This window comes from Hirundo rustica, chromosome Z (genome assembly GCF_015227805.2).
Source record: "Hirundo rustica isolate bHirRus1 chromosome Z, bHirRus1.pri.v3, whole genome shotgun sequence".
Taxonomy (NCBI): Eukaryota; Metazoa; Chordata; class Aves; order Passeriformes; family Hirundinidae; genus Hirundo; species Hirundo rustica.
Window position 1 is genome coordinate 28785614 of NC_053488.1, and position 27594 is coordinate 28813207.

The 27594-nt window shown below is 36.1% G+C and overlaps 1 protein-coding gene across 5 annotated transcripts in view; it reads left to right on the forward strand.

The window, feature by feature from the left end:
• UHRF2 (ubiquitin like with PHD and ring finger domains 2) overlaps positions 1-24972 on the forward strand; it is a 90096-nt gene extending 65124 nt beyond the window's left edge. Inside the window, exons 6-16 of one of the 5 annotated variants that reach the window (XM_040089592.2) lie at positions 1963-2149; positions 5393-5516; positions 5906-6013; positions 9620-9724; positions 17679-17785; positions 19839-20001; positions 20554-20691; positions 21511-21634; positions 22032-22192; positions 22951-23049; positions 24561-24972. In XM_040089592.2, the coding sequence (XP_039945526.1) occupies positions 1963-2149; positions 5393-5516; positions 5906-6013; positions 9620-9724; positions 17679-17785; positions 19839-20001; positions 20554-20691; positions 21511-21634; positions 22032-22192; positions 22951-23049; positions 24561-24707 (1463 nt within the window). In that variant the 3' untranslated portion in view covers positions 24708-24972. Of the gene's footprint in view, positions 1-1962; positions 2150-5392; positions 5517-5905; positions 6014-9619; positions 9725-17645; positions 17786-19838; positions 20002-20553; positions 20692-21510; positions 21635-22028; positions 22193-22950; positions 23050-24560 lie in introns of all 5 variants that reach the window. The other 4 variants (XM_040089589.2, XM_040089590.2, XM_040089591.2 and 1 more) reach the window with 4 other exon arrangements.
• Positions 24973-27594: the final 2622 nt, after the last annotated feature.

Sequence of the window (27594 nt, forward strand, 5' to 3'; positions counted from 1 at the left end):
TCTCCATGTTGATTGTCATTAGTTCTGTCCCATTTTGCAGGATAGAGGGGAGGATGGGGTTGTGTGTGTACATTTCCTTTAATCTTCTGTTTCTGACCAACTCGTGTATAGAAGCCATTTTTACTATTCTTTGTCTCCCTTGGCGAATTCATCTCCAACTATACCTTACCTTTCCTAATTTTCTAATCCTGTCCCTCCACAACCAGACAGCATTTCTCTTTTCTTCCCAGGATACCTGTCTCTGATTCCATGTCCAGTGCTTTTCCTTCTTGTATTTCACTTTGTCCAGGAGGTCCTTACTGAGCCATCCTGGTCTCCTGCCTTCCTTGCCTGAATTCTCACTGGAGGAAATTAAGAGATCTTGGGCTCTAAGAAAAATAACCTCAAAGACAGTTCTATTCTGCTCCTTTTTCCCTGAGTGTAGCTTTCTGGAGAGTCCCATCCTAATTCCTTAAATTCCTTAAATCAGGCTCCTAAAATTCAGAGTACTGACTCTAACCTTTCTTTGGCCCATAACCCTTGAGATCATGAATTCCACCAGGGCATGACCGCTTCAGCCCAAGCTGCTCTGATCTTGACCTCTCCAGTTAGTTAATCCGTGTCAGTAAGCAACAGGTGCAGTAGCACTTCTCTGTCACCTGGGGTAAGAAATTATCCTTAATGCTCTCCAGGAGTCTCCTGAACTGCTTATATCTTGCCAAGTTGCTTTTCCAGCAGATATCTGGAACTGTCCTGACAAGTCCCTGCAGCTGGATCAGAATCTGCCAGAGTGACGCTTCCTGCAGGTGAAGTAAGAAGGTTTTGTCAACAGGGTCCCCTCAACTGAGTGGTGGGTAATAAACACAAACCACAAGATTTCTTTTATTGGCTTGGCCTCTGATTTTCAAGCTCTTGACCTCTTCATTGCTGGTTTTGAAAGATGGGTTTATGCAATCAAATCCATATAGAGGGCAAATTGCCTGCCTCTCCTTCCTTACCTGGCCCTTGTTTGTAGCTGTCAATTGGAGTGCTCCAGTCATGTGATTTGTCCCACCAAGTTTCAGTGTTTGTGATTAGATCATAGCTTTCCATTTGCGCATTCACTTCCAATTCTTCTGATTTAACCCATGCTACATATGCTAGTGTATAGACATTTCAGCTGGGCTGTGAACTGTGTCAGCATTTTAGATGAGAAAGCTCTAGTTTTTCTGAGACATTTCACAGGTATTCCCCTGTCAATTTTAAATTCATCAGCAGCCCCTGACTCTTCCTGTTGATCAAAACTCCATCCTCTTCCCACTCTAAATCTAGTTGGTTCTGCCTTTGAAGATAAAAGATCCTCCAGAAAGACTTCAGACACTGCACAATGCTTGGCATTCCAGTCCCCCTTTCTTGTAAAACTTTCAGTCTGGAGTTTCTCTCCACAGAGATTTATACTCATAACTTATAACTGCATGGATCAATTTCTCTGTAAAGTCTATTCAGTTGGGAGGGCATACTTTTCTTCAGTAGAAAGGGGCTTGGATTTCTGCAAATTCTTGGTCATTAATTTCCTTCCTGGAATACTTAGGAAAAACATGGTATCCAGAACTCCTCTGGATACATCAAGAATCCACCTCATGCTTCTATTCAAGAAAAATCTCCTGAAAGAAATATGTACTTTTATTGCTTATGTTATCCAAGCTAACTTACAAAGAATTGATTAGCTGTACAGCTTCAAAAGACAGCAAAGCTCCATCTCTAGGGAGAATGTGCAGGTACATCTTGGGAAGCAGGAGAAAATAAAGAGAAGCTGATGATTAGTCATGTTTTTTATGGCTTGTTTATACAACAGAAGAAATCTTGTTAAGCCTAGATAAATACCTCAGTGTAAGAAAAAAAGCATTTTCAAGAGAGCAGTGTTCATGTTTAGAAATATTTATTCCTTTAGAAACACTAATGCACTTTCCTGAGTTACATTTGACATTTCTTTGTTTTTGACAGGAAAAAGTGGCCCTGAATGCAAGCACTGTAGGGCTGATCCAGATAAGGAGTGCCGGTTTTGTTCGTGTTACTTGTGTGGTGGCAAACAGGATGCTCATATGCAACTCCTGTGTGATGAATGTAATATGGCTTATCATATATACTGCCTGAACCCTCCCTTAAGCAAGATACCAGAAGATGAAGACTGGTAAATATATAAGGATGATTTACTTACATATATTAAAATTCTATACATGGTACCTTTTTGATATTTGCACCTCATGAGAGAAAATACTGAAGATGTTTTTAAATTCTGGGGTGTTTTCATCCATCTACTTAATATAAGGCTTATGTTTTCTGTCGAGATAATTCTTTTAAATTGTTCACAACAAATTAGTAGTAAGCTTTAACAGCCTTTGTGAAATTTCAAGACTGGTTTGTTCATTTTATTCATTATGATCAGTATGATCTTCTGTGACATTACCTGATCTGATTGTATTTATCGACAGTTGTTGTTCCTCAACATTTTCATTTTTTAAAAGCTTCACTGCTTGAGCAATTCTCTTATGCTCATGCTTCTCTGCCCCTTCATCCTCTGTCCCTGCTGCTGCCCCTGTGCTCTTCATTGCCTCATTTTTCATGCTATGGAAGGACCACCACATTGCTACTCTTCATTTCTTATGTAATTACTCTTATGTTTTTATTAGCTGTCTACAATTTACACTGTTCATATTTATCACCTGCTTATGATTTACTTGAGATGCTAATCCTTTATAAATGAGTGAAAAATAGAACTTTATTCTAATAAAGTTTTCTGTAGACTTCATTAAGTATCTAAGGTATCTATGAATACATTACATGGAATCTCTTTGAACCTTGTGGTTATATTTTTTGTAAAATCTGTATGAATCTTTTGGAAGTTTTAACATTCTCTGTAAATTAATAACTCAATCTCCTACACCTTACTGGATTCCTTAATGTTAATTGGTTAGTGCCTGATGGTCTTCCTGTCTTCTGGGACAACTATCCTCGCAGGAAAGAGTTTCTTACTAAAATCTATACCAGCTAGAAGGTGCTGTAAGGTCTTCCTGAAGCCTTTTCTCCAGACTGAACAGCCTGTCTTCATAGCAGAGGTGCTCTGATCAACTTAGTAGTCCTCCTCTGGGCTCTTGCCAACAGGTCCACATCTTTCTTGTGTTGGGTGTCCCAGAGCTGGATGCAGCACAGGTGGGGTCTCACAAGACCAGAGTAGAGGGGTGGAATCACCTCTCGTGACCTGCTGCCCATGCTGCTTTGGATGCAGCCCAGGACACGTTTGGCTTTCTGAGCTGTGAGTCCACATGGCTGGGTCCCGGTGACCCTTTTGATCACAAACACCTCCTTCTCTCCAGAGCTACTCTTGATCCATTCTCCAAATTATGAATTTCCAGAAGTTTAAATCATATAATTAAAATTTGGTGGAAAATGGCTGTCAAGCTTTTTAGCTTGTTTTTGTTTGCTGTGTAACTAAGAATAGGAGTCTTAAGATCTATATATGTAAGTAGATAGCTGCCTCTGTGGATGAAGTCACAGTAGAAGTGGTAGAGGTAGAGTTGTGGATCTGGCTTATGTGAGCTAGTTTTGGCACACTTAGTGTCACTAGCCCTGTACTATTAATGCTTGTCATTATGTAGAAGTGCATTTGCACCAGGCAAAGCAGCATCTCCTACCAAGGAAGTTTGTGCCCACCCTTCTTCTTGCCTACTAACAAAGAGTCACGGTTGTCTGCTTAATTTAGGAACAGTTTGCTTTAGAATTGGAAATACTTCCATTTCATGTTTTTAGAGTGTAAAATCTGTCAAACTCTCTCCAGGGGTTAAGTCTTCAGCTTGGGAAAGGATAAGTTTATCTTGTGGAGATTAAGTCACTCTGTATGTAAATGAGTATTTAATATTCCCTACAATATTCAGTAAAGGATATTAAGGTAATATTGTTACCATACCAAGAAACATGGAATTCACCATGTGACTTCACCTAGTTAATTCACCTAGTGAATTTGTATTATGTCATGTTTGTTCTTTTAATTGGTCTTACATGCTTTTTCTGTAAGCAGCTGTAATACCTGTCAAAGTCAGTGTCAGACAATTTCAGCATCTTACGTTATTATTTTTTAATCTACATGACTTCATTGTTTTAATGGTTCAACACCTTTATTGAGATAGTGAAATCTGTTCCTGTTGACCTTAATCATTAATTCTTCTATTCATATCCATATAAAAAACTTAATAAATCCAAAACAGTAGTAGTAGTAAGCAGTAGTAGTAGTAGTTGTTACCTGAATGAGGTTATCAATGTTGGTATAAATCAGGTTTCCTCTTCTAATGGTGTATGGGCCAAATCCAGCTTTTGGGAGCCAGAAACATGGACATGTCTTTGTATTATTGTTCCTGGACTGGGATAAGAATGTTGTTGGAGACAGCAGAATGACCACTGTACTCCTTTTCTTTCTCTGCTGTAGTCAGTGTATACTAGTATCTCCGCTTTCCTACCAGAATGGATTTATGTTAGTTGCAGTGAGCCTCAGCATTATATTCCAAGCGACTTCAGTGTTGTGGAGTTAAGTGGGTGAGTGAGTGAGTGAGTGTAGTTTTCCCCACGAGACTAGACAGCCACCGATGGCAAAAGTAACAGAGTCTGCTCTCTGGCTTCAGATGGTATTTTACAGCTTTTATTCTGAAGTCCTGCCCTGCTTTGCTGGACTGTCCCGATGACTCGCCGGTGCCAGAGAGCTCGCCCCTCCTGTGTCGGGGCTTTTTTCCCCAGAGGCAGGGCCCAGAGGCAGCCCCCAATAAGGGAGAAGTGGGAGGGGAACAGGGCTGGGTTACATTTCAGTGTGGGGGATGGGCAGATCATAGGACAGATACATAGAAAAAACATTAGAAATCCGATGAAATATAAACCCAATTAATGTATTACATCAAGTGAATGTGTGTGTGTTTCTATACACATTATATTATGCCTTAGATCTATTTGACATTTTGCAATCTGCAGTGAAATTTGTTGCACTACTAGCAAAAAGTAAGACTGGGCAGGACACAGAAACAGACCATGAGTACTGGTTAGCAGCATACTCTAATCTCAGCTATCTTCTCCTTTACATGATGTAAATGGAGGAGGACATTGAGGAGGGAATACAGGAGACATGGGGACTTCTCATGTATCGTGAGAAAAAATAGTTATACGTTTTGCAACTAGCACTCTACCTTTAAAGATACTGAAAAGCCTCTTTTTTAAAAAAGTTGACAGTATTTATTAATATTGAGTTCATTTTTTAAGCCATAGCTATTTAAGACTGGTATATGCTTGCTAGCTTGAAACATTCAGTCAAAGTAAATGGACAGTATTTTGGCTACAAGAAATGCATTGCCATTATTATGAAATTAATTGAGAATTTGCTAAAACCTTTTTTTAGGTATTGTCCTTCCTGCAAAAATGATTCTAATGAAGTTGTAAAGGCTGGAGAAAAGCTCAAACAGAGTAAAAAGAAAGCAAAGATGCCATCTGCCAGTACTGAAAGCCAGAGAGACTGGGGAAAGGTAGAGTGTGTTTTAGAAATAGCTGTTACTCTGATTGTTCATGTATGTGCTGCATCTATAATTTTGCTTACATATGCACTACACAAAATTCGGTACTGGGTTGCACAGACGACAAGACTATGTTTAGTCCTGCCTGCTGTTTACTGGCAGTTAAAGCAGTGCAAGGATTATTAAGGTGACTTAAAAACAACCAACCTAACCCCCAACTCCCCTCCCAAATCCATAACCACATATTACTTAACTTAACATTCCTTTTAACAATTGTTAACATATTTTTAAGTATATGTTTGTTATAATAGGCAGATTTCATGATCTCAGCATTGAAATTACAAGTGGTCTTCATTATTGTAATTCATTTGTCTGATTACTTTTGTCTGATGTACTTTTAGGGCATGGCCTGTGTTGGTCGCACTAAGGAATGCACTATTGTTCCTTCAAATCATTATGGGCCTATACCTGGTGTTCCTGTTGGGACAACCTGGAAATTCAGAGTTCAGGTACGTTGTTTCAATATTAGGTGCAGTTGAAGGAAGAAGGAATAATAATGAATGGGTTGGGCACTAAAATCAATTTCAATTGACAATTGCCATTTTCACCAGGACTAAGTAATGCAAATACATTATGATTTCAATATTGGAAGTGATGCTGATAGTAGTGAAGATTGAACTGTACTGATTTTACCATACAACTTTTTAATACAACTTTTTTGCATACAACTTAGTAAAAAGTCTGTTGGAATTATGATAAACATATTTCACATGTTAAAATTTTAAGTGGGATATTTAGTGAATAGAGTTAAGTATTTTCTGAGGAGTTTTCTTCACATGAACAGATTATCCTGTGTATGGGGTGTAGACTGGAGATTTTGAAAACACTATGTGTTAGCACTGTGAATTGACTCTGTAGGTATCTTTGGGTGCATGAACATCTTAAACCAGTGTAAGCCTGTACTACTACTGAAATTCACTGTTTATTCAGCTTTTGCTGTTTTTTTGAACTCTCTCATTTTCTATTTCAAATATTCTTAAGGCTCTTTGGTAAATTAAGTTGGTAAAAAACTAGCAGAAAAATAATCCCATCAAATCTTTGATTTGATTTATATAGATTGGGGGCTAATTTTCCCAGTCTGTTTCCTATTTTGGTTATGTAAGCACAGTGCCAATACTCAGTGGGGCAGGAAAAAACAAAGCAGGGAGGATGGGACAGCTGCATTTTGTGCCAGGACTAATTTTTTTTTCTGGTTTTGTAGTGTCCAGCAATCTACAAACTTCCTCCCTTTTGCTCAAGCCTGATCCAATTGCAATGATTTTTGGGTTATCTTTAATTTTTTTATTGGTGTTTTACATACATACATACATACATACATACATACATACATACATACTTCTTAGTTTTCTAAATCAGTTGTCTTTCTGTCTGTCAAAATTCTTTGTCTCTTGCATGTGTAAATGATTGGAACTGAATGTTTTCTGTCATATGTCGAAGAATAAAACAAGGGTTTTAAAACTGCTTGAGAAGGGAGAAACCAAAATCAAAAGCCTCTTATGATTTGTTTTATGAACTTTTCATCACTTGCTTTCTTTTTGTTGGGTGCCAGATTATGTAAAGTCTAATAAGTAAGAGAACTTTCCAAAATCACTTAGGCAAACTCAAAGTATCAAAATCAATTTTTATTTTCACTGCTTCAATAGTAATTGGAATTACTAGTTTACCATTTTGTTAGGAATTCTATTGGTAAGACAAAAGGTAATGTTTTTCAAGTATTTCTAGTCCTGGTAGGAATAAGAAACAGAATTAGAGTACTGCTTTTGTCAGAAAATCCATGAAAAATATTTCTTATGTATATATATATAAAAGTATATATAGTCCATATATGTGTGTGTGTGTATATATATATGTGGACTAAATATTAAAAGACAATTACCATTTATGCTTAATTAATTAATTTTGGGTACCAATTTAATACTTTGTTATTTAAAAATAAAAATTAAAATACTTTCTACATAGAAAGTTAAATTACACTTTTGTTTCTCATATGAACTAGTCTTTTTTTATGACAAAATGAGATTGTCTCAGCAAATCTGTGAGAATTTAGAGACTGTATGAGAATTTAAAGACTTCTTTATTTCTGCATAGGGTTTGCATAGGGTTTTGCATAGGGTTTTTTTTATGACACAAACTCTCTTTTTCCTAGAAGGAAATTGACTAAACATTACTTCTGGAAAAAGTATCTGAACAACATCTTTGGCATGAATTATTTATCAGTGTTCTTCTTTGGGGTGAATCACCTACCAGAAACGTAAATTTAATTGATAAAACCTAGAAATGAAAAGAAGGGAGGGAGGAATGTAACTTTAAAGAATGTTTGCTACAACAGGAAAGAGGAACGCAGTAGTGGGGACATTTTATTCAGTATACTCTTAAATGGTCTGGAAAAATTGGCAAAAGCTGATAAAAAGTGAAAGTGCTAAGTTGTGGGTAACAAACATGGGGCTGGGTAGAGTTCTAAGTGTGTAATTTGTAATCGGCTTTCAGCTATTTATTCTTCTTGTTGTTTAGCAGAGATATTCTAGCAGCTAATTTTGAAAAATATGTAATTTAATAGTGATCAGAAAAAGAAATCAAATACCAAATTATCATGAAATGAAGGGTCACAAAAATAAAATGCATTATTATGAGCAGGACAATTAAAGGAATTTAATGGTTTTCATTCATCTGGAAAATGTTGAAAGTTTTTTGGGGTGTAGATGACTACAAAAGGATGTACAATATTAAAAAAATGGAACCAATATACATAACCTCTGTAATGTTTACAAATTTGAAATGTCAATTTTTGTAAAGAGATCATGAGAAAAATCAGCTTTCCACTCCAAAGTGACCGAAAATGGTAGTCGTTCATGTGACAAGTGCTACTACTGTGATCTCTTCTCTCTCTTCAATAGTATGAGTTCAAAAGTTTTCAACAGAACAGGAAGTCAGTCACAGACAGCTGGATCCCAAGAAATTGTTCAAGGAAGTATTATTGTTTCCTTCCATAATTTTCACACTGTGCACAGCTCTAATCTGTTGTTAAAAAGTGCATTTTTGATTAGCATGATCTTTGATGCATTGTGTTATGAAATTTCAAGACTATAGCAGAAGAATATAGACTTCAATGAAAGCTGCTTAGAACTTACATTGGGAAAAGAAGTTCAAGAGTGCAAGAAGCAGAATGAGAAAAACAGGCATAATCAAGGTCTGGAAGAAGATACAAAAGTAGAAAGAAGTAGTGTAATTGGTGGAAGCCTTCATTATACCAACAGTATTTTTTTGCATAACATACTGAGAAAATGCATAATTTAATATATAGTCTCTTTTTATTTTTAAAGGTTGTTCTTGGTTTTTTTCTACTAATCAAACTACTGAGTAGTTTGAAACCCTTATTAAATAAATTTTTGTGGGAGAGAGGCTGCAGCAGACTTTAATGATGCTACCAGATTATGCTACAGCTGCAGCTTTCAGGTCAGGTAGCAGATAAATGCAGAACATTTATTACCAGAGAATTATCCTGGTGGGAGGACTAGTCTATGTTCCATATGGTGTTGCAATGGCTTCTTCTGTTGCCTTGAGAAATCTGATAATATTTCTCTCCACTGGTTACATTTATAGTGTGTTACCTTAAAAGTCCCTGACAAAATGGTCTTTACCCTGGGATCTTCCTTGGTTAAAAATTCTAAAATATTATCAAACTGGTAGATCTCCTTCTCCATTGAATTGTTCTAAATGACTGTGCAAGTGGAGTATAGCAGTGAGTACAGTCTTAGTTACTGCTTATGAGAAAAATCTTGCAGATTTTCCCCAAAGAAGAAAGTGTACTCTTACCACCAGCATCACCACTGTCCTATATTGTCCTGCTGGTTTTCTAGATGTTCTTACTTTTAGCTTTTTTTCCACTGTTTCCTGAAGAAACAGTGGAATTCACACCTTTAATAGCATTCTTGCATTAACTGTTGACGCAGAAACCTCTGTACAATATTTTAAGAAGAAAATTGATTGTTAAAAGGGATTGTAGGTGTCTGGGTCTTTAAACAAAATTGCTATAAACTGCTTTTTTTTGTTTCCAGGTGAGTGAAGCAGGTGTTCACAGGCCCCATGTTGGTGGAATCCATGGACGCAGTAATGATGGGGCTTATTCACTCGTACTAGCTGGAGGATTTGAAGATGAAGTGGTATGTCATTCATGTGAGCAATGGTCTTGCTGTTCTAATGCATCAAATGTATCAATGTCAGTAAATATAGAGTTATATTTGGTGTTTAATCTAAAACTAATATTTAGGCAGATATGACTGTGGAAAAAAATAGGTACTACTGATAAATTAAGTAGTTCTTAGTTATTTTGGAGAAAAAAATCTTATAAAATCTTAATGCTTGTGCTCATATTTTTATTAAAGCAAAATGTCAGCACTGGACTTGACATTGTTTAGGGTAGTTACATTTCAGTATACTTTTGAAGTCTGAATTGAGTCTTAATATAAACTCTGATAGTGTAATTATGTGCAAATAATATGTTTTATGTTCTGCTTTTGTCACAATTTAATTGCATTCCAAACAATATTTCTAAATATGTGAAACATTTATTTTATTGAAACAAGAATAAAAGATATGTGTTACTTGACACTATGAAGTTCTGAAGTTTCTTGGCTCCTGCTCATAAGCACTTTCAGAACTTCTTAGCAAAGTCTCAGAATCTTTTACTGTGATCCCTAAAGGTGCTGGGAAAAAAAGCTACTTTGATGTTAACATCTAAGTAGAGCAACAAAAGCAACAAAAGAACGTATGCTGCTAAACAAAAGAGTAACTGTTTTAAATTTTCATCTTGTGGTGTTGACCAACATTTATTTATAAAGAGATTACTGTTTTCTTCAATTAAGTAATGTTTACACAAGGTACATCCCTTCCTGCAGTTCCAGTCCATCAGGTGGAAATTTTGAATCATGGATCAGGTGAAGGATAGGACCAGGTGAAGGATAATGCAGTAAGCAACCTGTTTTTTTTTTTTAATTAGCATAGCTGTCAATCACAAGGAAAAGGGCACTGAAGAAGGAAAAAAAAAAAAGCGTATGAATGAAATAGCATCAGAATATACTATATTCTTTGCCAACAGCATCTACCAGCTGCTGCTGTTGCTGTTGCAGCCGCAGAGTATTGCCTCTGAAGAAGTGTGTGTCTCTATTTGAACAAGTGGCATGAGGAGGTACTTGGTGTTTGGATATGGTGTCCTTAGTGTCTATCCCAGCCCAGACTCTCAGGCCCTAAGAACACTGTTTCACAGTAGCTGTATCTGCTATGCTGGGATGCTGCAGTCTCCTCTTTTTATTCTTTTTGGGGATACAGATATACCCTTATTTCTGAGGTGGTAATTATTCAATTCAAAATATTTAGTAAACCTAATTGGAACCTTTGCATGCTTTTTCAGATCACCTAAGTTATGTTGTGACTTTGTGGTTTTGTAGACACCTAAGTACCATCATAGTCTAAAAGACATAAATACTTTTGAAAAGACATAGTAGGAGAGAAATGCTGCAGAAAACCCTGTAAAACTTACATGAATGTCAGATTTTTTCTGTTTTCTAAACTAATAATACAAGGGATTTTTATCCCCAGATACGTTATTGAAGTTAGTTTTTCTTTTCTTCTTTCATGTGCCAGATTTTATCTTCCAATTTACTTCCATTTTCCCTCCTTTTTAGAAAAAGGTTGAGATTAAACTCCTGTAAAAATATGCACAGAAAAATGGAGTTCTGTATTTATAAGTATCCTAAGTACAATATCTAATTAATTTGAGATGTGAAATTTGAGATTTATTTTAAATAAAATATACACATAAAAACCTCTGCTCACATCTATTAATTTCGTTGTATGAGTACCAAAAAAGAGAGATGACTCTTACTTGAATTTCAGTGGTGCAACAAAGATGCTTGTGTGTAAGCTTTTATAAAATGGAGAAATAAATTCATTTTGGAGCAGTATTATACTATTTATAGACTTTATGCACTATTTATGTACACGGATGATGCGTGCCATCTTAATGCACTTCTTATTGCTTTAAATCAACAAAACCACATTGGTGGGGTAAAGTAATTACAAAAATACATTGCAAGAAACAGAGTTCATTGTCTAGCTTTCAGATCATGACATTTTTGAAACTTAAAATCTGAAAGACCCAGAATTGTCTCCAGTTTTACTGAAGTTCGGATGTTCTGGATGTATTGGAGTGCTCATTAATAACAAGTTTTATCAGTTCTGTCAGATCTACCCTCAAGATTGAGAACAGGTACAGTCAAAGCTTACAAAACGAGCATTGGGTGAAATTGTTCTGCACGTGACATTTTATCCTCATTTCTAATTGCATGCACATAAAATATTTTCAATCTCTCCTGAAAATTGGTAAATTTGAATTCTAGTGACAAGTTACATGGCTTACCTGTATTATGCTTTTATTTTGAATATGTTAATGTTGCTGATCTCCTGGTATTGTTTTGATAGTAACCATAACAGGAGCATTAGCTGAAGAAATTGAGAAGTCTTTCAGTAATTATAATCTAAGAATTATTTCAGAACAAATTAATATTTACACACTAGATACTGGACATTAGCACTGATTGTGCAATTACAGTGTTCATGATGAACATATTCTGGTTTGTCTGTTCATCAAATCAAGCAGCTGAAGAAGTCTAACTTTTGTGTTGTTGTGCCCTCTTATTTTGTGTCATTGTTTTTATGTATCAAGTTGATATTGCTGTTTATTTTCAAAAGTTTCAAGATTCATGTTTGTGCTGGGTTGAGGTAGCATCATAAAGATGGTAAATTAATTGTGTGGTGTGCTCTAGTTTAATCCAGACAAAAAATTGTTTTTTCTGTAAGTGTTGTTGCGCATAGGATCGTGTAGGAAATCTCTGAACTGAGATTCACAATCTCCCTGAGAGTAATACCTGGTGTGAGTAGTGGCATCTTGTAAAACATTCTGGGATTACAAAAGGTAATGACTGTAATGACTCAAGGAGGACCCCAGGCAATATACTCATTGTTTAGGTTTGTTGGTGTTTTATACCAAGCCCATTCACTGCCTGGAATGTCTTCAGCATTCACAAACCACTGCATTTCTAATATGAAATGAATGTCTTTTAGATTTTAAATGCATTAATTAGAATTCTTTAACTAGAATTATAGTAGGCTAATTAATTTTGTCATACAGATTGCAGGACTTTTTTCCCTCTAAAAACCAATCAATTTTGGATCATCAGCTGATAGCCAAAGATAACTGTAATTTTAAAATGCTGTCTCTAAAAGCTGTAGTATCTCCTAAGTAAACTCCTACTACAGGAAAGTGTCTTTGACCTGAAAAGACTCTCTGTCTTTGGTGAACCTGGTTTGAAGTCAGAATGGATTTTTAAAGGAACAGAAGATAATTAATCCACACTGAGTAGCCTGAATTGTTTACATATTAATGTTCCGTTTAAAAGCTTGGTAATCCACCATTTTTGGATACTACATGGAAAGGAGCAAGAAAATCCTCAGAAAGGAATTCACATATAGTAATTAAGACTTCAATCTTTTAAAATGTTGCTCTACTTCCATCACCAGTTAGCCGCTTTCTGCTGTTTCCTGCTTCAAAGCTGTCTTTCTTACTGTTCAGACGTGTAGATGAGTGAGCGCTAAAATGGTGAAATGTTTTCATAGTAGTGGAGTATGCCATGGGACTGCTGGGTTCTTGCTGTCAGGGGTGATTATGGGGAAGACTCAGCAAGAACAATTATGATGTACTGAGGCTCTGCACCTAATGCAAGGGATTCTTACTGATTTACAAATGAAAATTGTACTTTAACCCTTCCTTTTCAATTGGCACCTTTTACTGCCGTGTTAAACTATGAAATTATCAAAAATAAATCACACAATGGGCAGATACACCAATTCTGTCAGCACTTTATGGATACAGAGTTCAATGGAGATGAATGATGACAGGTTCAGTTTCAGATATCCCTACTACTGGAGAAAGAAAATGCTTTCAAATGTAATTGCTTGATGGTTAATAATTGACTCGGATTTAATAACTTCATTTTAAAAGGCTTAGTGCTTTTTAATTTTACTTTATAATACAACCACACTCACCTTTTTTCCATTACATTTTTGCGAGGTCAAACTGATGAGGGATTGATGAAGTGGTAATATTTGGGAATTTATTGTATCAAGAAATCTATTAAGACTGTTTTTTGAGTGTTCAAACTCATCTAGAAAATCTGGTTGTGTTTGTAATAGCATATTATTGATAAATACAATTTTTGCATTATCTCTTGGAACCAAACTTTGAAATCTGAGCTTAATAGGAGAGATGTTAATGGAGAGAGAAAATAATTGAGAGCTCTCTTGAGACAGCTGATATTCTAGTAACTTGAAGTAGCTAATGTCCCTGTGAGCTGGTGCATAAAAGTAATCCATAGAAATAATGTGGTTAAATGGTTCAATGGAATTCAAAATCTTCAAATTCAAATTTCTGTTAAAAATTCTACATTATTTCTCTGTTAGACTTACAACTGATAATATAACAACGTTGGATAGTGGAGTATGATTTAATACAACTGTACTGCTTGTACTGGCTGTCTGGGGCTGACTGCCTTGTAGTACTAGAACTTCAGGCTTGTCTTCCACTCACGTGTCTCAGTATGATTTGCTGGGTCAATGCTGCTGTGGCTGAAGTTCATTTGCTTTATAATGTGATCAAACATAACAAACAGGATGGTTAAGAAGTTACTTTATGGACACGAGTTCTTTTATGTATGTTTCTTTCCCTAAGGAAAAGGGACATACAGAAGGCATTAAGAGAAGGCAGAATAACAAAGTACTTACTAGCTGTTGAAAGACAGTTTTGATGCAAGGAAGTGAAATTAAGCTGTGGAAAGCAGAAGAGAAATGGCAGAATTATGTATTTTAAGGAAAGAAAATGGGGAGAATGCAGGAAGAAGGGAACGGAAAAGATAAGATTGTTTGGATAGGCTTTTTGACAGCTTTTTTGTCTGTTCAAGAAGGACATACAGACATCAGTAATTCCTTTTGCCATATATTTTCTTTAACTGTTGAACCATTGTCTTCAGTTCTGGTTTCTGATCCTCTTCAGACAAAAACAGCTTTACCAATCTCATGCTGGATCTCAGTTAAAAGTTGTTGTAGGTGGTTAGAAGATCCTGTATTATCTATAGATAGATCTCAAAGCTGTTGAGAAACTGTTTTGATGAGTCATTACTCGCCAGTAATCCCAAAAATAAGTTGTAAATATTCCTGTTATTTCACTTTAAACCACCATAAGCCCGATGAAAGTAGTGCTGTAGGTCTCCTAGTATGTCTCTGGAGTACCAGTGTCCCAATTTCACTCCTTGTCACAGGCACATTCATATCCACATTTATTCCTCTCTTTAGACACTGGGTCTGTGCGTCACTTACTATTGCCATTTTTGATTTTCATTCTCTGCAAGCGCATACAAGTTTTTCTGAGCATTCTATCTCCTGCTGTAGAATTGATGTGATATCAGAGCTTCAAATGTCCTCCAATTTCTCTTCATCCAGCCCAGATTAGTGGCAAGATCTCTGACCTTTTCCTTCAATCCTGCTGTGTCCTTGTTCCCTGAAGTCCTTTTTTGTTTGGTTGGGTTTTTTTCCCCTAATATATCTGATATGAAAAAAGGGAGTATAGTTCATCTAGAAAATTAAGCAGCAATGAGTCTTCCTTTACATTGGAGGATGTTGAATGATCCTTGTAACTTGACCGGTAACATTTATGTTCCATAATAGTTTCTTTTATCCTCCATTTTCCTTCTCCTGGACTTCCAGTTGTTTATTTATGCATAGAGCACTTAGATAATTAGAGAGAAGCAAATGTAACTCATGAAGTGTGGGATATGCTCAGGAGGTGGGCATGTATGCACAGGTCTTCTATCCATAGTATCTCTTCAAGCACAATGTTTCCAGTTTGCCTGTGTTTAGACTAACACCAGAGAAGTGCTCAGTCTTTCTTTGAAGATGCTGGAAGTTTTTTGGGTTTAGGCCATTTACATTTAACCCATTTTCCATAGAAATGTGTGCAAGTAGGAATACTGTTGCATTTCTGCATTGTCTCTTGAAGTGGTTTTTTTTTTGTTTTAAGGCTATAGCAATTTTTCCTTGAGGTATGTTTTTCTGTTACACCAAAAAATAAAAGTCTATTCCATACTTACTTTTCATGAAGATTTATCAACAACCTGGTGCTTGATAAACAAAAGTTTGTCAAGAACCCATCCTGTCTTGAAAATAATTTTCCCGATCTTGCTTTCATATTAAGTGTTTCTGTCTTTCATATCATTTCAGTCTAATATATATGTTATATCAGTATTTATCTCAAAATTATGTTCTAAGAAGAGGGAAAAATCACCTTCTGGTTTCAGTTTAGTTCTGCTTGTATATCAAAAACTGCCTTTACAGTCCTCCACACCCTGCCATGTCATGAACATGCGCGTGTTTCTTTCTTTGTTACCAAACCCAGGCCATTCTGGATTCATGACCTTCCATGTTTTTGCATTTTTCTGAACTTGTCACAGGCTTCTTATTCATTGTCAAAATGCAATTTGTTTGAGTGATTGTGATACATGAAGCAAATCCGTTCTTGCTCATATTATTATCAGGATCATCCTTGTGTGATCTGTGCATTGTGTTTGCCTTGACAACCACAGAAAGTGAAACATACTCTGTGATTAATTCCAATCCTGTGATATTTTATACAATTTATTTTACATCCTTTCTTAGTAAATGGTTCTTGTCTGGTTGGTCTTTTAAAGTTGTTTCATATACTGTTCTTAATAGAACTACATTCTGCTTCTGTTGATTTTTAGAGATTTATTTAGTAGACTAAGCAGACAGTTTTAAGAAAGCATATACCAGAGTTTATATGTTACATGTCTGCTAGGTCTTGAGTATACATTTTAACATCATAACACTTGCATTTTATTATGTACAGAAAACTTCAGCTGAATTTCTGCTAGGTTTTCCCTACCCAAAATAAAATGGACCTAATTTCTATAATTTATCTATGGCCTTGTTCAACCAGTGTTTCTCTTTCTAGCTTTCTCTTTTTCTGCTGTTGTCAGTCAACATGTATAACAGTCTTGCACTGCATCCTAAATAATGTCAGACTTTTAATAGTGGTAAGAAATTGACTGAATCTTATTACTGCATAGATGTTCAGAATTTTGCTATAAAAATTAATTTAAACATTATTTTTTCTATTAAATTGCTATGTGCTTTGTACCAAATATACATCTCCAAAAAACCCCACACCGTAATAACTATATATGTAGTCTGTATATTTATGTATTTCTGGAAATACATGCATTTCCCAGGAGTAGTATGAAATTCTGTGACAGACTTTGTACAGGAAGTAGAAATAGAGGCTTTACTTGAGTGTATTTAGATTATGAGAGTTTTCACAGTTCGTGGTAAAAGATTTTATCAACCTTCCTTCAATTTCATGAAAATTCTGCATAGGTACATTATTTTAGCTCTACAAAATATGAATCTAAATTATGTTAAACTCTTACTGATTCAGAAGAGCTGAGATTACTATTTCCTTAAAGCACCTGCTTTGTACATAAGGCAGCATTGTATGTACTTACTAGCACTGAACTCCTTGCACAAGCTGAAGTGACTGATGTGATCCATCCAAGGTAATTATCCTGTATTTTACAAACATGATACTCTTGTAAACTCAATGAAAGCCCAAGAGCAAGTTGCTATTTGCTAAAATATGTTCCCTTCCTTGGATACTTTTTTCTCAAAATAGTTTTATAAAAAATACAAAACCAGTATTTTTTTTAAGGCAGACTTTTTTTAGTCAGAATTTTTTGATGAGAGATTGCATCTAGATTAGTAGTTTTGTACTGTTGCAGCTGCTGTAGAATGACAATAATGAAATTGAAAACATGTATTTCATGCCCTGGATTACAGTTTTTCTCTGAGTAAATAGAACAAATGAAGTTGCCTTTTTTTTTTTTTTTTCCTTCTTTTCTTTTTCTTTTTTTTTTTTTTTTCTTTTTTTTTTTTTTTTTTAATTGAGTTACTTTACTTTAGAGCGTTAAACCAAAGGATAATCTTCTTGCACAGGATCGAGGAGATGAGTTCACTTACACTGGGAGTGGAGGTAGAGATCTTTCTGGTAATAAAAGAATTGGAGAACATTCATTTGATCAGACATTAACACACATGAATAGGTAAGTTTTGAAGGTAAAATTAAAAGGTTTAAAAGGTGTTCCAAAACAAAGAATTGGGTTGTAGAGCTTTAATTTAAAACTAATGTTTTGCTGTATTTTTTCTTTTCTGTATATGCTGTGTTCATAAACAGCAATGCCTGTTGCTTCTAAGAAGCATTTTATCAAACAGTATGTTTTGTTGCTTTTAAGGAACATGCACCTCAGTGAAGCACGTTGCTGTATTGTTGCTGCAGCTCACAGTCATGCCTCTTGTTGAAATTATTCTAGTCACTCTCAGAGGACTCTGTTTTAATTAAGTTAGAAGTTTGTCAAAACTCTTGAGCAGAAGTTTTCTAATTCTGGGTGTTTCTTTTTTTAAGTTTCTGCTCTCATGGGTAAATCAGTTATAAATTTAAGGAGGAAGAAAATATGTTCATTTTCCCATGATAGAAGAAATATTTTCTATTTTGCTATCCCTTTCTTCCATCATATTTTTCTATGAAAAGCAAGGAATTAGGGTGCTGCTTTATCAAAACGGGTACTTGAAAGAGAACATATATCCAGGGGAAGAATTTAGACATCTGCCTGCAGAGTTTTTCCATCCTCCAAAAGCTGGCCTGAAAAGGAATACTCCATCCACTTCTGTTTCTAAGAGCATAATCTGTTACTCAACTGACCTCTGAACACCTCTGGGATGCTGAGAGTCACTGAGAATTTTTGTTTGCCAGGTCTGCATTTAGATGTGTTCTGCTGCTTTCAGACAGGCTGGAGAGGGATTCTTTCAAGCTGTCTAGAGAAGAAAGAGGAAAAGCCTGACTTGGCTGCTGAGAAAGAGGGGGGAGGGGGCATGTGATGTAAAAAGGAACAAGGGGGGAAGAAAGATGGAAGTAGGTTTAAGCAAGAGCTTTACAAGCATGTTTAGTGAATAGAACAAGGTTGTTTTGGGATACAGAATTAAACCTGGACCCCTTAGTGTCAGCATTTCCCTCCTCTGAGCAAATGAGAAATCCACAAGCAAAACTACTTAGCTGTGAAGGCATTAGTGTACATGGAGTAACAGTGTGCTGCTCTCATTTACTGAGCTTGGTACAAGTTCTCAAGCACTTTGATTCATAAGATTATGATGATTCTAGTAGTTGAATCTCTGTTGGATTGAATTCTCCAGATAGTTTTACGAGTTTTGTTTTTATATGGGAAACATTTTTAATATTGGCATAATGTGCCTGTCTCTTACTGTTCTCTACTAGTTAGTTCTCTACTCATGTGGGTTCTATACTTGTACCATGTCTGTTTATAACCCATATTATTTCTTCTGTTTTGAGTTCCATCATTTGTGTTGTGGTTTATTCTGAAGGGTTTTCAATTCCTTCATGTCAGGCTGTGGTGGTAGAAATACTGTTTCTCATGGCAGCTTGGTCATACTGTGTTGCTCCAGATTTCTAGAAGAGGGTCTTTACTCCTCTATGGGTAAGGGAGTTGTTTGTCCTTTAATTAGCTACTCTCTATGATTCTGAGTCCTTCTCTGAGGTATATTATGTATTGTGAGAGAGATGTGGTACTTAGAGCTTTTTTGAACGGTTATTATGTACTTTTTTCTCTATATGTTTTTCATCATATTCATTACACACTTAAAAAGCCTTAAGGTCTATTGATGGGGCATAGCACTTCAGGAACTTTGCCTTTTCTTATAATTTCTTCAATGCTATTTAAAAAGGCATTATTTTTAAAAATGAATAATATTAAGTCCAAAAGGATTGATTTATCTATTAATTTCACATTCATTTTCATCTGGAACCTAGACAACATATTTAGTGTTCCCATCTTTTCTTCTTACCATGCATTTTAGTCTGGAACCTAGACAACATATTTAGTGTTTCCGTCTTTTCTTCTTACCATGCATTTTAGTGTGGATCTAATTTTTTCCGTCAGTTCTGCTTAAAAACATACTGAAAGGTCTATGCTGCTTGATAAGGCAAATTAGACAGGGGAAACACAGATGACTTAATTATGTTAACTCTCAAAACTCTGATGGGTGAAGAGATCTAGCTTATGAAAAATTTAAATGTCTTTCTAGGGCATTGGCCCTTAACTGTGATGCCCCACTGGATGATAAAAATGGAGCAGAGTCAAAGAATTGGAGAGCTGGTAAACCAGTTAGAGTAGTGCGCAGTTCAAAAGGACGGCGGATCAGCAAATATGCCCCAGAGGAAGGCAACAGATATGATGGCATTTACAAGGTATTCTAATATCTACAACATAAAATTTCTCTTAATCTGCCTCATATGTGTTAGTCTGAAAATTCTTCATTATTACTTGAAAGAAATAGTTCTTTTTACTTTAGCATACTTTTTAGCTTTAGTTCATTCTGCAAAGTGACCCAAGATGAAATTATGCAGAGCAGGGATAATAGAACATAATCTGTAATAGGATATATAAGACTGAATATGTAAGTTGCTTTGCATGTGCTTTTTTGAGTTAAATTCATCCCTGAAATCAGATTATTTCATTATTTCTTCAGTCCTTCCAGCTGTATCCTAGCCTTTTGTTTGTTCAAAGACTACTTGATTTCTGAAACAAAGAAGTGTGCCTTTTAAGACCACTGTATTTATTAGAAATACAAAGTTTTCACAGCTGAGAGAAGAACTTCTGTATATAATAGTAATAATGTAAAAATGGTAATAATGTAAAAAATCAGTCTTGTAATTTCTTCTTGAACAATTAAAGTATGATGATGTGCATGTGTTTGACTTGTGATAAAATAATGGCAATAATTTTATATTGTTCTTTAGGTGGTGAAGTACTGGCCAGAAATTGGAAAATGTGGATTTTTAGTTTGGCGCTATCTTCTGAGGAGAGATGATGTTGAGCCTGCACCTTGGACTTCAGAAGGAATGGAGAGGTCAAAGAAGCTGGGTCTAAGTGTACAGGTTGGTATCAGGACTTGGACAGTCGGTTTTTTTTTCTTTTTTTGTTTAGTTGTTTTATTAGTTCCAGCAAACAAATTCCAGTGAAAGATACCAGTTAAATTAAAGCTCCCTTTTTTCTTGGACTTTACTGTGCAGCTTTTGGTGCTAAAACCCACTACAGATTATATGCAAATTGAAAGAATCCTGTAATAGTGACACAGCAGAAGGAACTGTGAATGAAGCTTTCTGCCCTACCAGTAAATTGATTTATTTATATGGATTGGAAAATCAGAATTTGTGTCCAGTTTTGTGATTCTTAGGCTGGAACAAATTTTTCTACAGGTGACTAGAATCTGTCTGAAAAACCAAAAAAACCCCATGCCTTTTTATTAAAAAAACTGTGTATTTTTCTCCTCGTGTGACTGAGGAGTTTCTATACATAGTGTATTTTAGGCACAGATATAGGCTGACCCATGAAAAGTTTGGCATCGCAGAATCCAGGAAAGATGGAAAGATGGAAGGAATTGATACTAATTCTTGGCAATGCAATGGTATATTTTACAGTATATCATCATCTGCCTGATTTATATAGTTTGTAAGCACACAGGTACAGATACAGTGTTTAATACACCTGAGTATGGATTAGGTTCTTCAGCTCGACTGTACTTAATGATAGGTTCTAATTTAAATGTTTTCTCTATCATATAGGATTTCAAAATTATTTTGTAATTATTTTACTGTGTAGCCATCTAAAGCCTTTTAGAAGTTACTCCTTTCAGTGTTTGGTTATTCCTGTATGCCAGTGATTTTTTGTTTTAAATCTGTACTTTTTAATTTTAGTATCCGGAAGGTTATTTGGAAGCCATGGCCAGTAAGGAGAAGAAAGATAAGATTAAAAAGCAAACTGTGAAACAGGAGCCAACCAGCCAAAGTAATGGAAACCAGAAAAGGACAATTGATGACGGTATTTCTTTTTTACTTCTTTAGCATTTGTCCGTGAAGTCTGTCGTGTTACTATTTCTAAGTTATTAAATCTTTGTGGAAGTGTGAAGCTGTTTAGAATACTAATGTAAATTGATAAGCACATGCTCTTTAAGTAGTAGCGTAGGGGTCTTAATCCTTTTTACTGCATTTTTTGCTCTTAAGCTTTGCAAAAAAATGAACATTCTTCTGTGCAGCTGTGTGCTGCAATCTAAAACAATGATGGAAAGTATGAGTTGGAGTAGGACTTTGCTTGCTGCATTTCATGTGTTTAATGCATATTAATCCATCTTTCCTTCTGGAAATAGTTTTGTCTTTCCCTTCTATTAGTTCAGACTAACACTGTTGTTACTGTATCTAATGGTCACCATCTTAAGCAGGTACAGAGGAACCTACAAAAACACCCAAAGCCATGAGGATGGGAGATGGAGGGAAAGGAGAAGCTTTCCAGCTGACCCAAGAGCAGCAGTGGCTGATTAGAGAAGACTGCATGAACCAGAAGCTGTGGGATGAAGTACTTGCTTCTCTTAAGGAAGGACCAGTATGTTTGTTGCATGCATAATTTTTATTGTTTGCATTTTCTTCATATTATTAACAGAAATATTGAGTCCCTCTTAAAACCTCATTTGTTTGTTGAATTTTTGCTAAATATAGAATATCTTAGCATTACTTTTTATTTGTAAAATTTGTATTTTCAAGAAAATTAGTCTTGCTTGTGCAATTTACTCTTGAGGGATGGGTTAATGCCTCCACAATAGAGACCTTTTCTTGCTCAAAAACCAGCCTGAAGTTAAAAGTGGATTTTTATTTATTTTCATTTTTGAAGCAAGCATGTTTTCTCTGATATAATAAATGAATTTTTATGCTGTGCTAATGTCAGAAATCAGACATGAAGAAAGATGGTTTTAGTCACTACATTTTGTTTAGACAGAAAATAATTTTATGACAGGTTCCCCAGAGATATATGCCCCATCCCCAGTGTTCAAGGCCAGGCTGGATGGGGCGCTGAGCAGCCTGGGCTAGTGAAAGATTCCCTGCTCATGGCATGGGGGATTGAAATAGGTGTTGTTTAAGGTCCCTTCCAAACTAAACCATTCTCTGAGTATATGATTCTTCAATTTGTGGAACAGCAGGGAAATTAACCCATTAAAGACCTGCTTCCTGATTACTTCTAAAAAGCTGTGTTCAGAGATATGACGGACTTAAGAACTTCTGGAAGTACATCATCTTTATGTAGTAAGTGGCATTTGTGAGAACTGTAATAGAGTTTGTCTCTTTTATTCCTTTGCCCTACATTAGAATTTTCTGAAGAAACTGGAACAATCCTTTATGTGTGTCTGCTGCCAGGAGTTGGTTTACCAGCCAGTGACAACAGAGTGCCTCCACAACGTCTGTAAAGTAAGAATAAACTACCTTGCTCTGGGCTGTTTTCTTGGCTCTGAGATACTAGTCACCAAAGGTGTAAGATTTTAGAAAAATAATAATTGCATAACATTCTGAGCAAAAACAGGCAACAGGTTTCCATTTACTGTTTGCTGTGTAAACAACTTAATTTTGTGTAATAAAGAGTGGAAGTGTGTTTCATATAGTTCCTGATAGACATAATGAGTGACGTTTACCATGACTGTCACACCTTTGTGGTCAGTGGAGATATCCTAGGAATTGGTTAGGTCCACAGATTAGATTTTAATATCAATGATTTAATTTTACATAGTTAAGAAATAAAACCAGATTTAAAAATTTTATAACTCTCTATTAAGAGTTGTGAAAGGGTGGAGGGTAAATACCCTAAAAAGTTATTTCTAGGCTCATTCAGAGAAAGTTATGTTATCTTGTTAGTCTTGGCATTGTTCATGTTTGGTAGGAGAGCCATAGATGTCAGTACATTATTTGTATCTCAAAATCTTGGTCAGTTGGAGATAAGGTAAGGAGCTTGGAATCAAATCTAATTTTATAGCACTGGTGTGTACAGAATCATGCACTGAATTGTGCATATTTGAATGGTGCCTGCCATACCTAGTGTTTCTGCCTGAGGCCTTGGAAGGACTCAAGCTATTATCATCCTGGTATTTGGTTATGCAAGGTTGCTGTTCAAGAAGATGCCACTCCAGTAAAAATCAAGGCATTGTTATGTGTGGCCTGCACACTTGGAACAATTATGTCTCTTTGAAAAATATAAGAAATATTGTGGAATCAATATTTAGAATTGTGGAAATTGAAAAACCATGAGAAAAGAAAGAAGAGAAAGCTGAATGGCAACAAACCCAGAAAGCACCCTATTTGAAGATATCAATACATTTTTGAGAATACAATATAACATCCAGTTAAAGTTATAAGGAATAGTTTGATAGTAAGGCGCTGTTACTCTTTGGACACAGACCTGCCCTAAAAAATTTGAGATGCTCATCAGTCTGCAGTAAGGTAGTAAGGATGACAGTACAGACATTAATGTAATAATCATAATACAGACTGTATTATCCTACATATGCATGTAAGGCTAAACTGAATCTATTCTGGTGAGGTAGATGGAGATTACTACATAAACAGTATACGCGGTATATTCACCTTCCTCTTGATATGGTCTGGAGAAGTGTAGCAGTCTGTGAAGCTATAAGGAAGCTGAGGATTGGCTATGACTTATAGGAAGGCATTAGTGGAAATGAAGGGGAGACCTCAGTAGTGATTTAATTCCTCCTAAGCATAGTGTTTTGCATCCCAGCAGAGAGTTCCTTTGCTAGGACTTTTAGTCACGGGTGGAATCAGGCACCAGAGGGCTTGGCAAAGACTTCCTTTTTTCTGGTAGTACAGCAGATTGTTTGATTCACAGCGATTCCTTACTTTTTGCTGGTTAAGCTGTCGCTCTAAAAGAAACTTGTCACAATTTACTTCTCTGTCTTTGTATGTCCTAGAGTTGTTTACAGCGCTCCTTCAGAGCCGAAGTATTCACCTGCCCTGCCTGCCGCTATGACCTGGGGAAGGGCTACGTCATGGCTCCCAACAAGATCCTGCAGACACTACTGGACCAGTTCTTTCCGGGTTACAGTAAAGGACGATGATGTGCTCAGGCCCTTCCGTACGGCTCCCTGTGACTTTATAGACAGTAAAGGGGAATAAACATGGGAAATTCAGCAGCGGACCAGCCAGCTTGATGGGACTCAGTATATTGTCATGTTTTGAAGCAGCTAACCCTCTTCCCCTCATAGCCATTTCTTGGTGTTGTGAGAAGTCTAATTCTCAGCTGTCTTTTAACATCAAGGGTAGTTTTGGCCAGTTAACAAATAATTTCTAAAGAAGAAAAAAAAAAAAAAAGAGAAAAGAAAAGCCTCAGCTCTTACTGGCCTAGCTGATGCTTAATTTATGATTTTTTTGTAACTACCTCAGGAAAGAGGAAAGTAAATTGTGTCAAACAATGAAACAATGTTGGGGATGAAAAAAAGTTAGTGATGTTTTTTAGCTACACACTGCCTCCTGAATATTAGTTGTGCCTGGTCCGTGTGGTTTGATTTACAAAACAAAACAAAACCCAAAAAAAACCAGAAACAAAAAAAACCCACAATAACAATACCCAAACCAAAAGGAAAACCCACAAAAAACCAGGAAAGAGATTCAGCACTTAAGCCATTTGGATTAAACAGTAAATTTTGTGGTGTGCATAATCCCTTTTTTGTCTTTTTCTTCTATTATGCTGTATTTTTTGCAAGATGGGCTGATTTTTAGTCTATTTTTGTGAGCTTCATTGTGCTTTTCTTGTATCTTATGCGAGTTGACTACTAATGACTAATGAGAACAATATGAATGCATTGTTGCTGCATTAGTGTAAAGTGATCTGTGTTTTTTGCACTTAAAGAGGGTATTCAAGACACTCTAGTTGTGTAAAAAATAGTTCATATTAAAAAAAGCCACTTCTGTATTAGTTAAACTGTATGCTTTTAGTAGGTCTTGTATCAGTGGCAGTACATCTGCACAGCATTAAAGGCAGTACTGCCTTGGAGAGGATTCAAATCGCTTCATATTGTGATCTGAAATTTTATATACAATATATCTCCCCTCCCCCCCCCCAAATATACCTTATTAAATATTTTATGATTCAGAAAATTTGCTAGTTTTGTTTTTACTATTATCCACTTTATTAAGTCATAATTTTTTAACAGAATTTATTTTTCAGATTACTATAGGCTTTCCATAGGTAGCCTTATTTTTCAGGTGTGAGGCTTTATATTCCTTAACTTATTTCTCAATGAAAAGGACACTTACTATTAAGAAAGGCTGAACAACTCCAAACCAAGATCCAGTGGTGACATTGATACTCGTGGACTTGGCCACAGCCTGTAGCAGTGCTGTGTCCATGTTCCAGAGTGGGAGGAAGCTCTGCCTGTCATGCAGGGTTGTCAGCACAGCTGGGATGGGAGCTGTGGCATTCCTGCACGGCGTAGGCACTGAGGTTGCAGTGACAGCCTGTGGCCTACAGTGCTACTGGTTGCTCAGTATTTTCTGGAGAGAACAATGTGACTTCATCTTCGTAACAGCCATTGCATCTATGCAATAAGCTCATAAGACTTGTGGCTTTCAACCTTTTAGTTGTGTACTGTAAAATATTTTAATACACTTTTTTCCATTGGATAGATTTTACCAATTAATTCACAAGATAAATTTTGTCAGTTTGAGGTCAACAGTGGGAAGTTATCTGCTTTAAACAAAAATATGTAAACCAATTTTTAATAAATTCTTTCAGTGACATAATCAAGCAACATGAAACTGCTTCTAACAAACATTAAAGCAGCTTTTCAAGACTGGGGAATTAGATCAGCAACAGAGAAAGACTGTCCTTTCCTCACATTATAAGTCTGCAGTAGTGGCTTTTCATGATTTTTTATATCCTTAGTACTATATCAATAGCTAGCTACTACATGAAAGACACCCTTTTCAGTAGTGAATTCTAGAGTAAAAAATTTTGATTTTCTTCACTATGTATTAAGGTGATTTAGGATGTAAGTACCGTTTTTCAGATGAAAACTGGTATCTGGCCTGAATTCTCCTTAATGAAAGCCATTCCTGTCTCCTGTCATCTGCAGTCTGCTTGTGTAAAGCCCCCCACTGAAGTCATAAGGTAGATAATGAAAAAGTTGCAGTCCCAAAACTTTCACTGTAAAAGACACAAAATTTATAGTACTTGAAATATTGCTGTGAACACCAGCCGCATTTTGTCACTTTAGAGTTCCCAGGCTGAATGTGCATGTAGATCTTCAAGAAGAGGTTGAGTAGTGGGTGGTTGTAAGGTGTAAAACTGTGTGGTCCTTTTCTGTGGACTCCGTGTTGCCAAGTGCCTGTGTCCTAATTCATCAAAACTTTGTGCTGCATTCAGCTTTGTGACTGAATGAGTTGGTCCCTTCAGGGGTGCTCATGTACATCAAACAGCTCTGCACGGACCAGGGCAGGTTACTTTGAAATGTGCTTATAGCACACAGACTGTGTAACTAGTGAGAGGATTGGCTTTATGTAAATCTGAAATTTGAAACATGCTGGAAAAGACTCCTGTTTAAGGTCTGAGCTCTGGTTACTGAGTGATTTAACATGGCACTGTGTGTTGCAGGAGGGCTCTGGTGTCAGTGCTGTTGGTGCTCTTGGAGGGCCACAGCTTAAGCTGTGTATCAATTTTTACACAAGCTGTAGATAAACTAGGACAAATGGAGTGCTCAGTATAAAAAAGTGCCAGAGAGAGAGTTGAGAAACTGTGGAAAGGAACCATTTTTTTTTACCCAAGATCTAAGTAATACTAACCAGTTCACAGTGGTCTTTTATGCCTTCTCCAGAATAAGAGAGGATTAGATGGAACTACTAAGAAAAATGATGTGATATAGATTAAGTTTGTTACTGCTTGGTAAAAGGGATCATTCTGGCTCATTAAAAAAATGGAGATTTATTTAAATATTAATCTCTGACAAT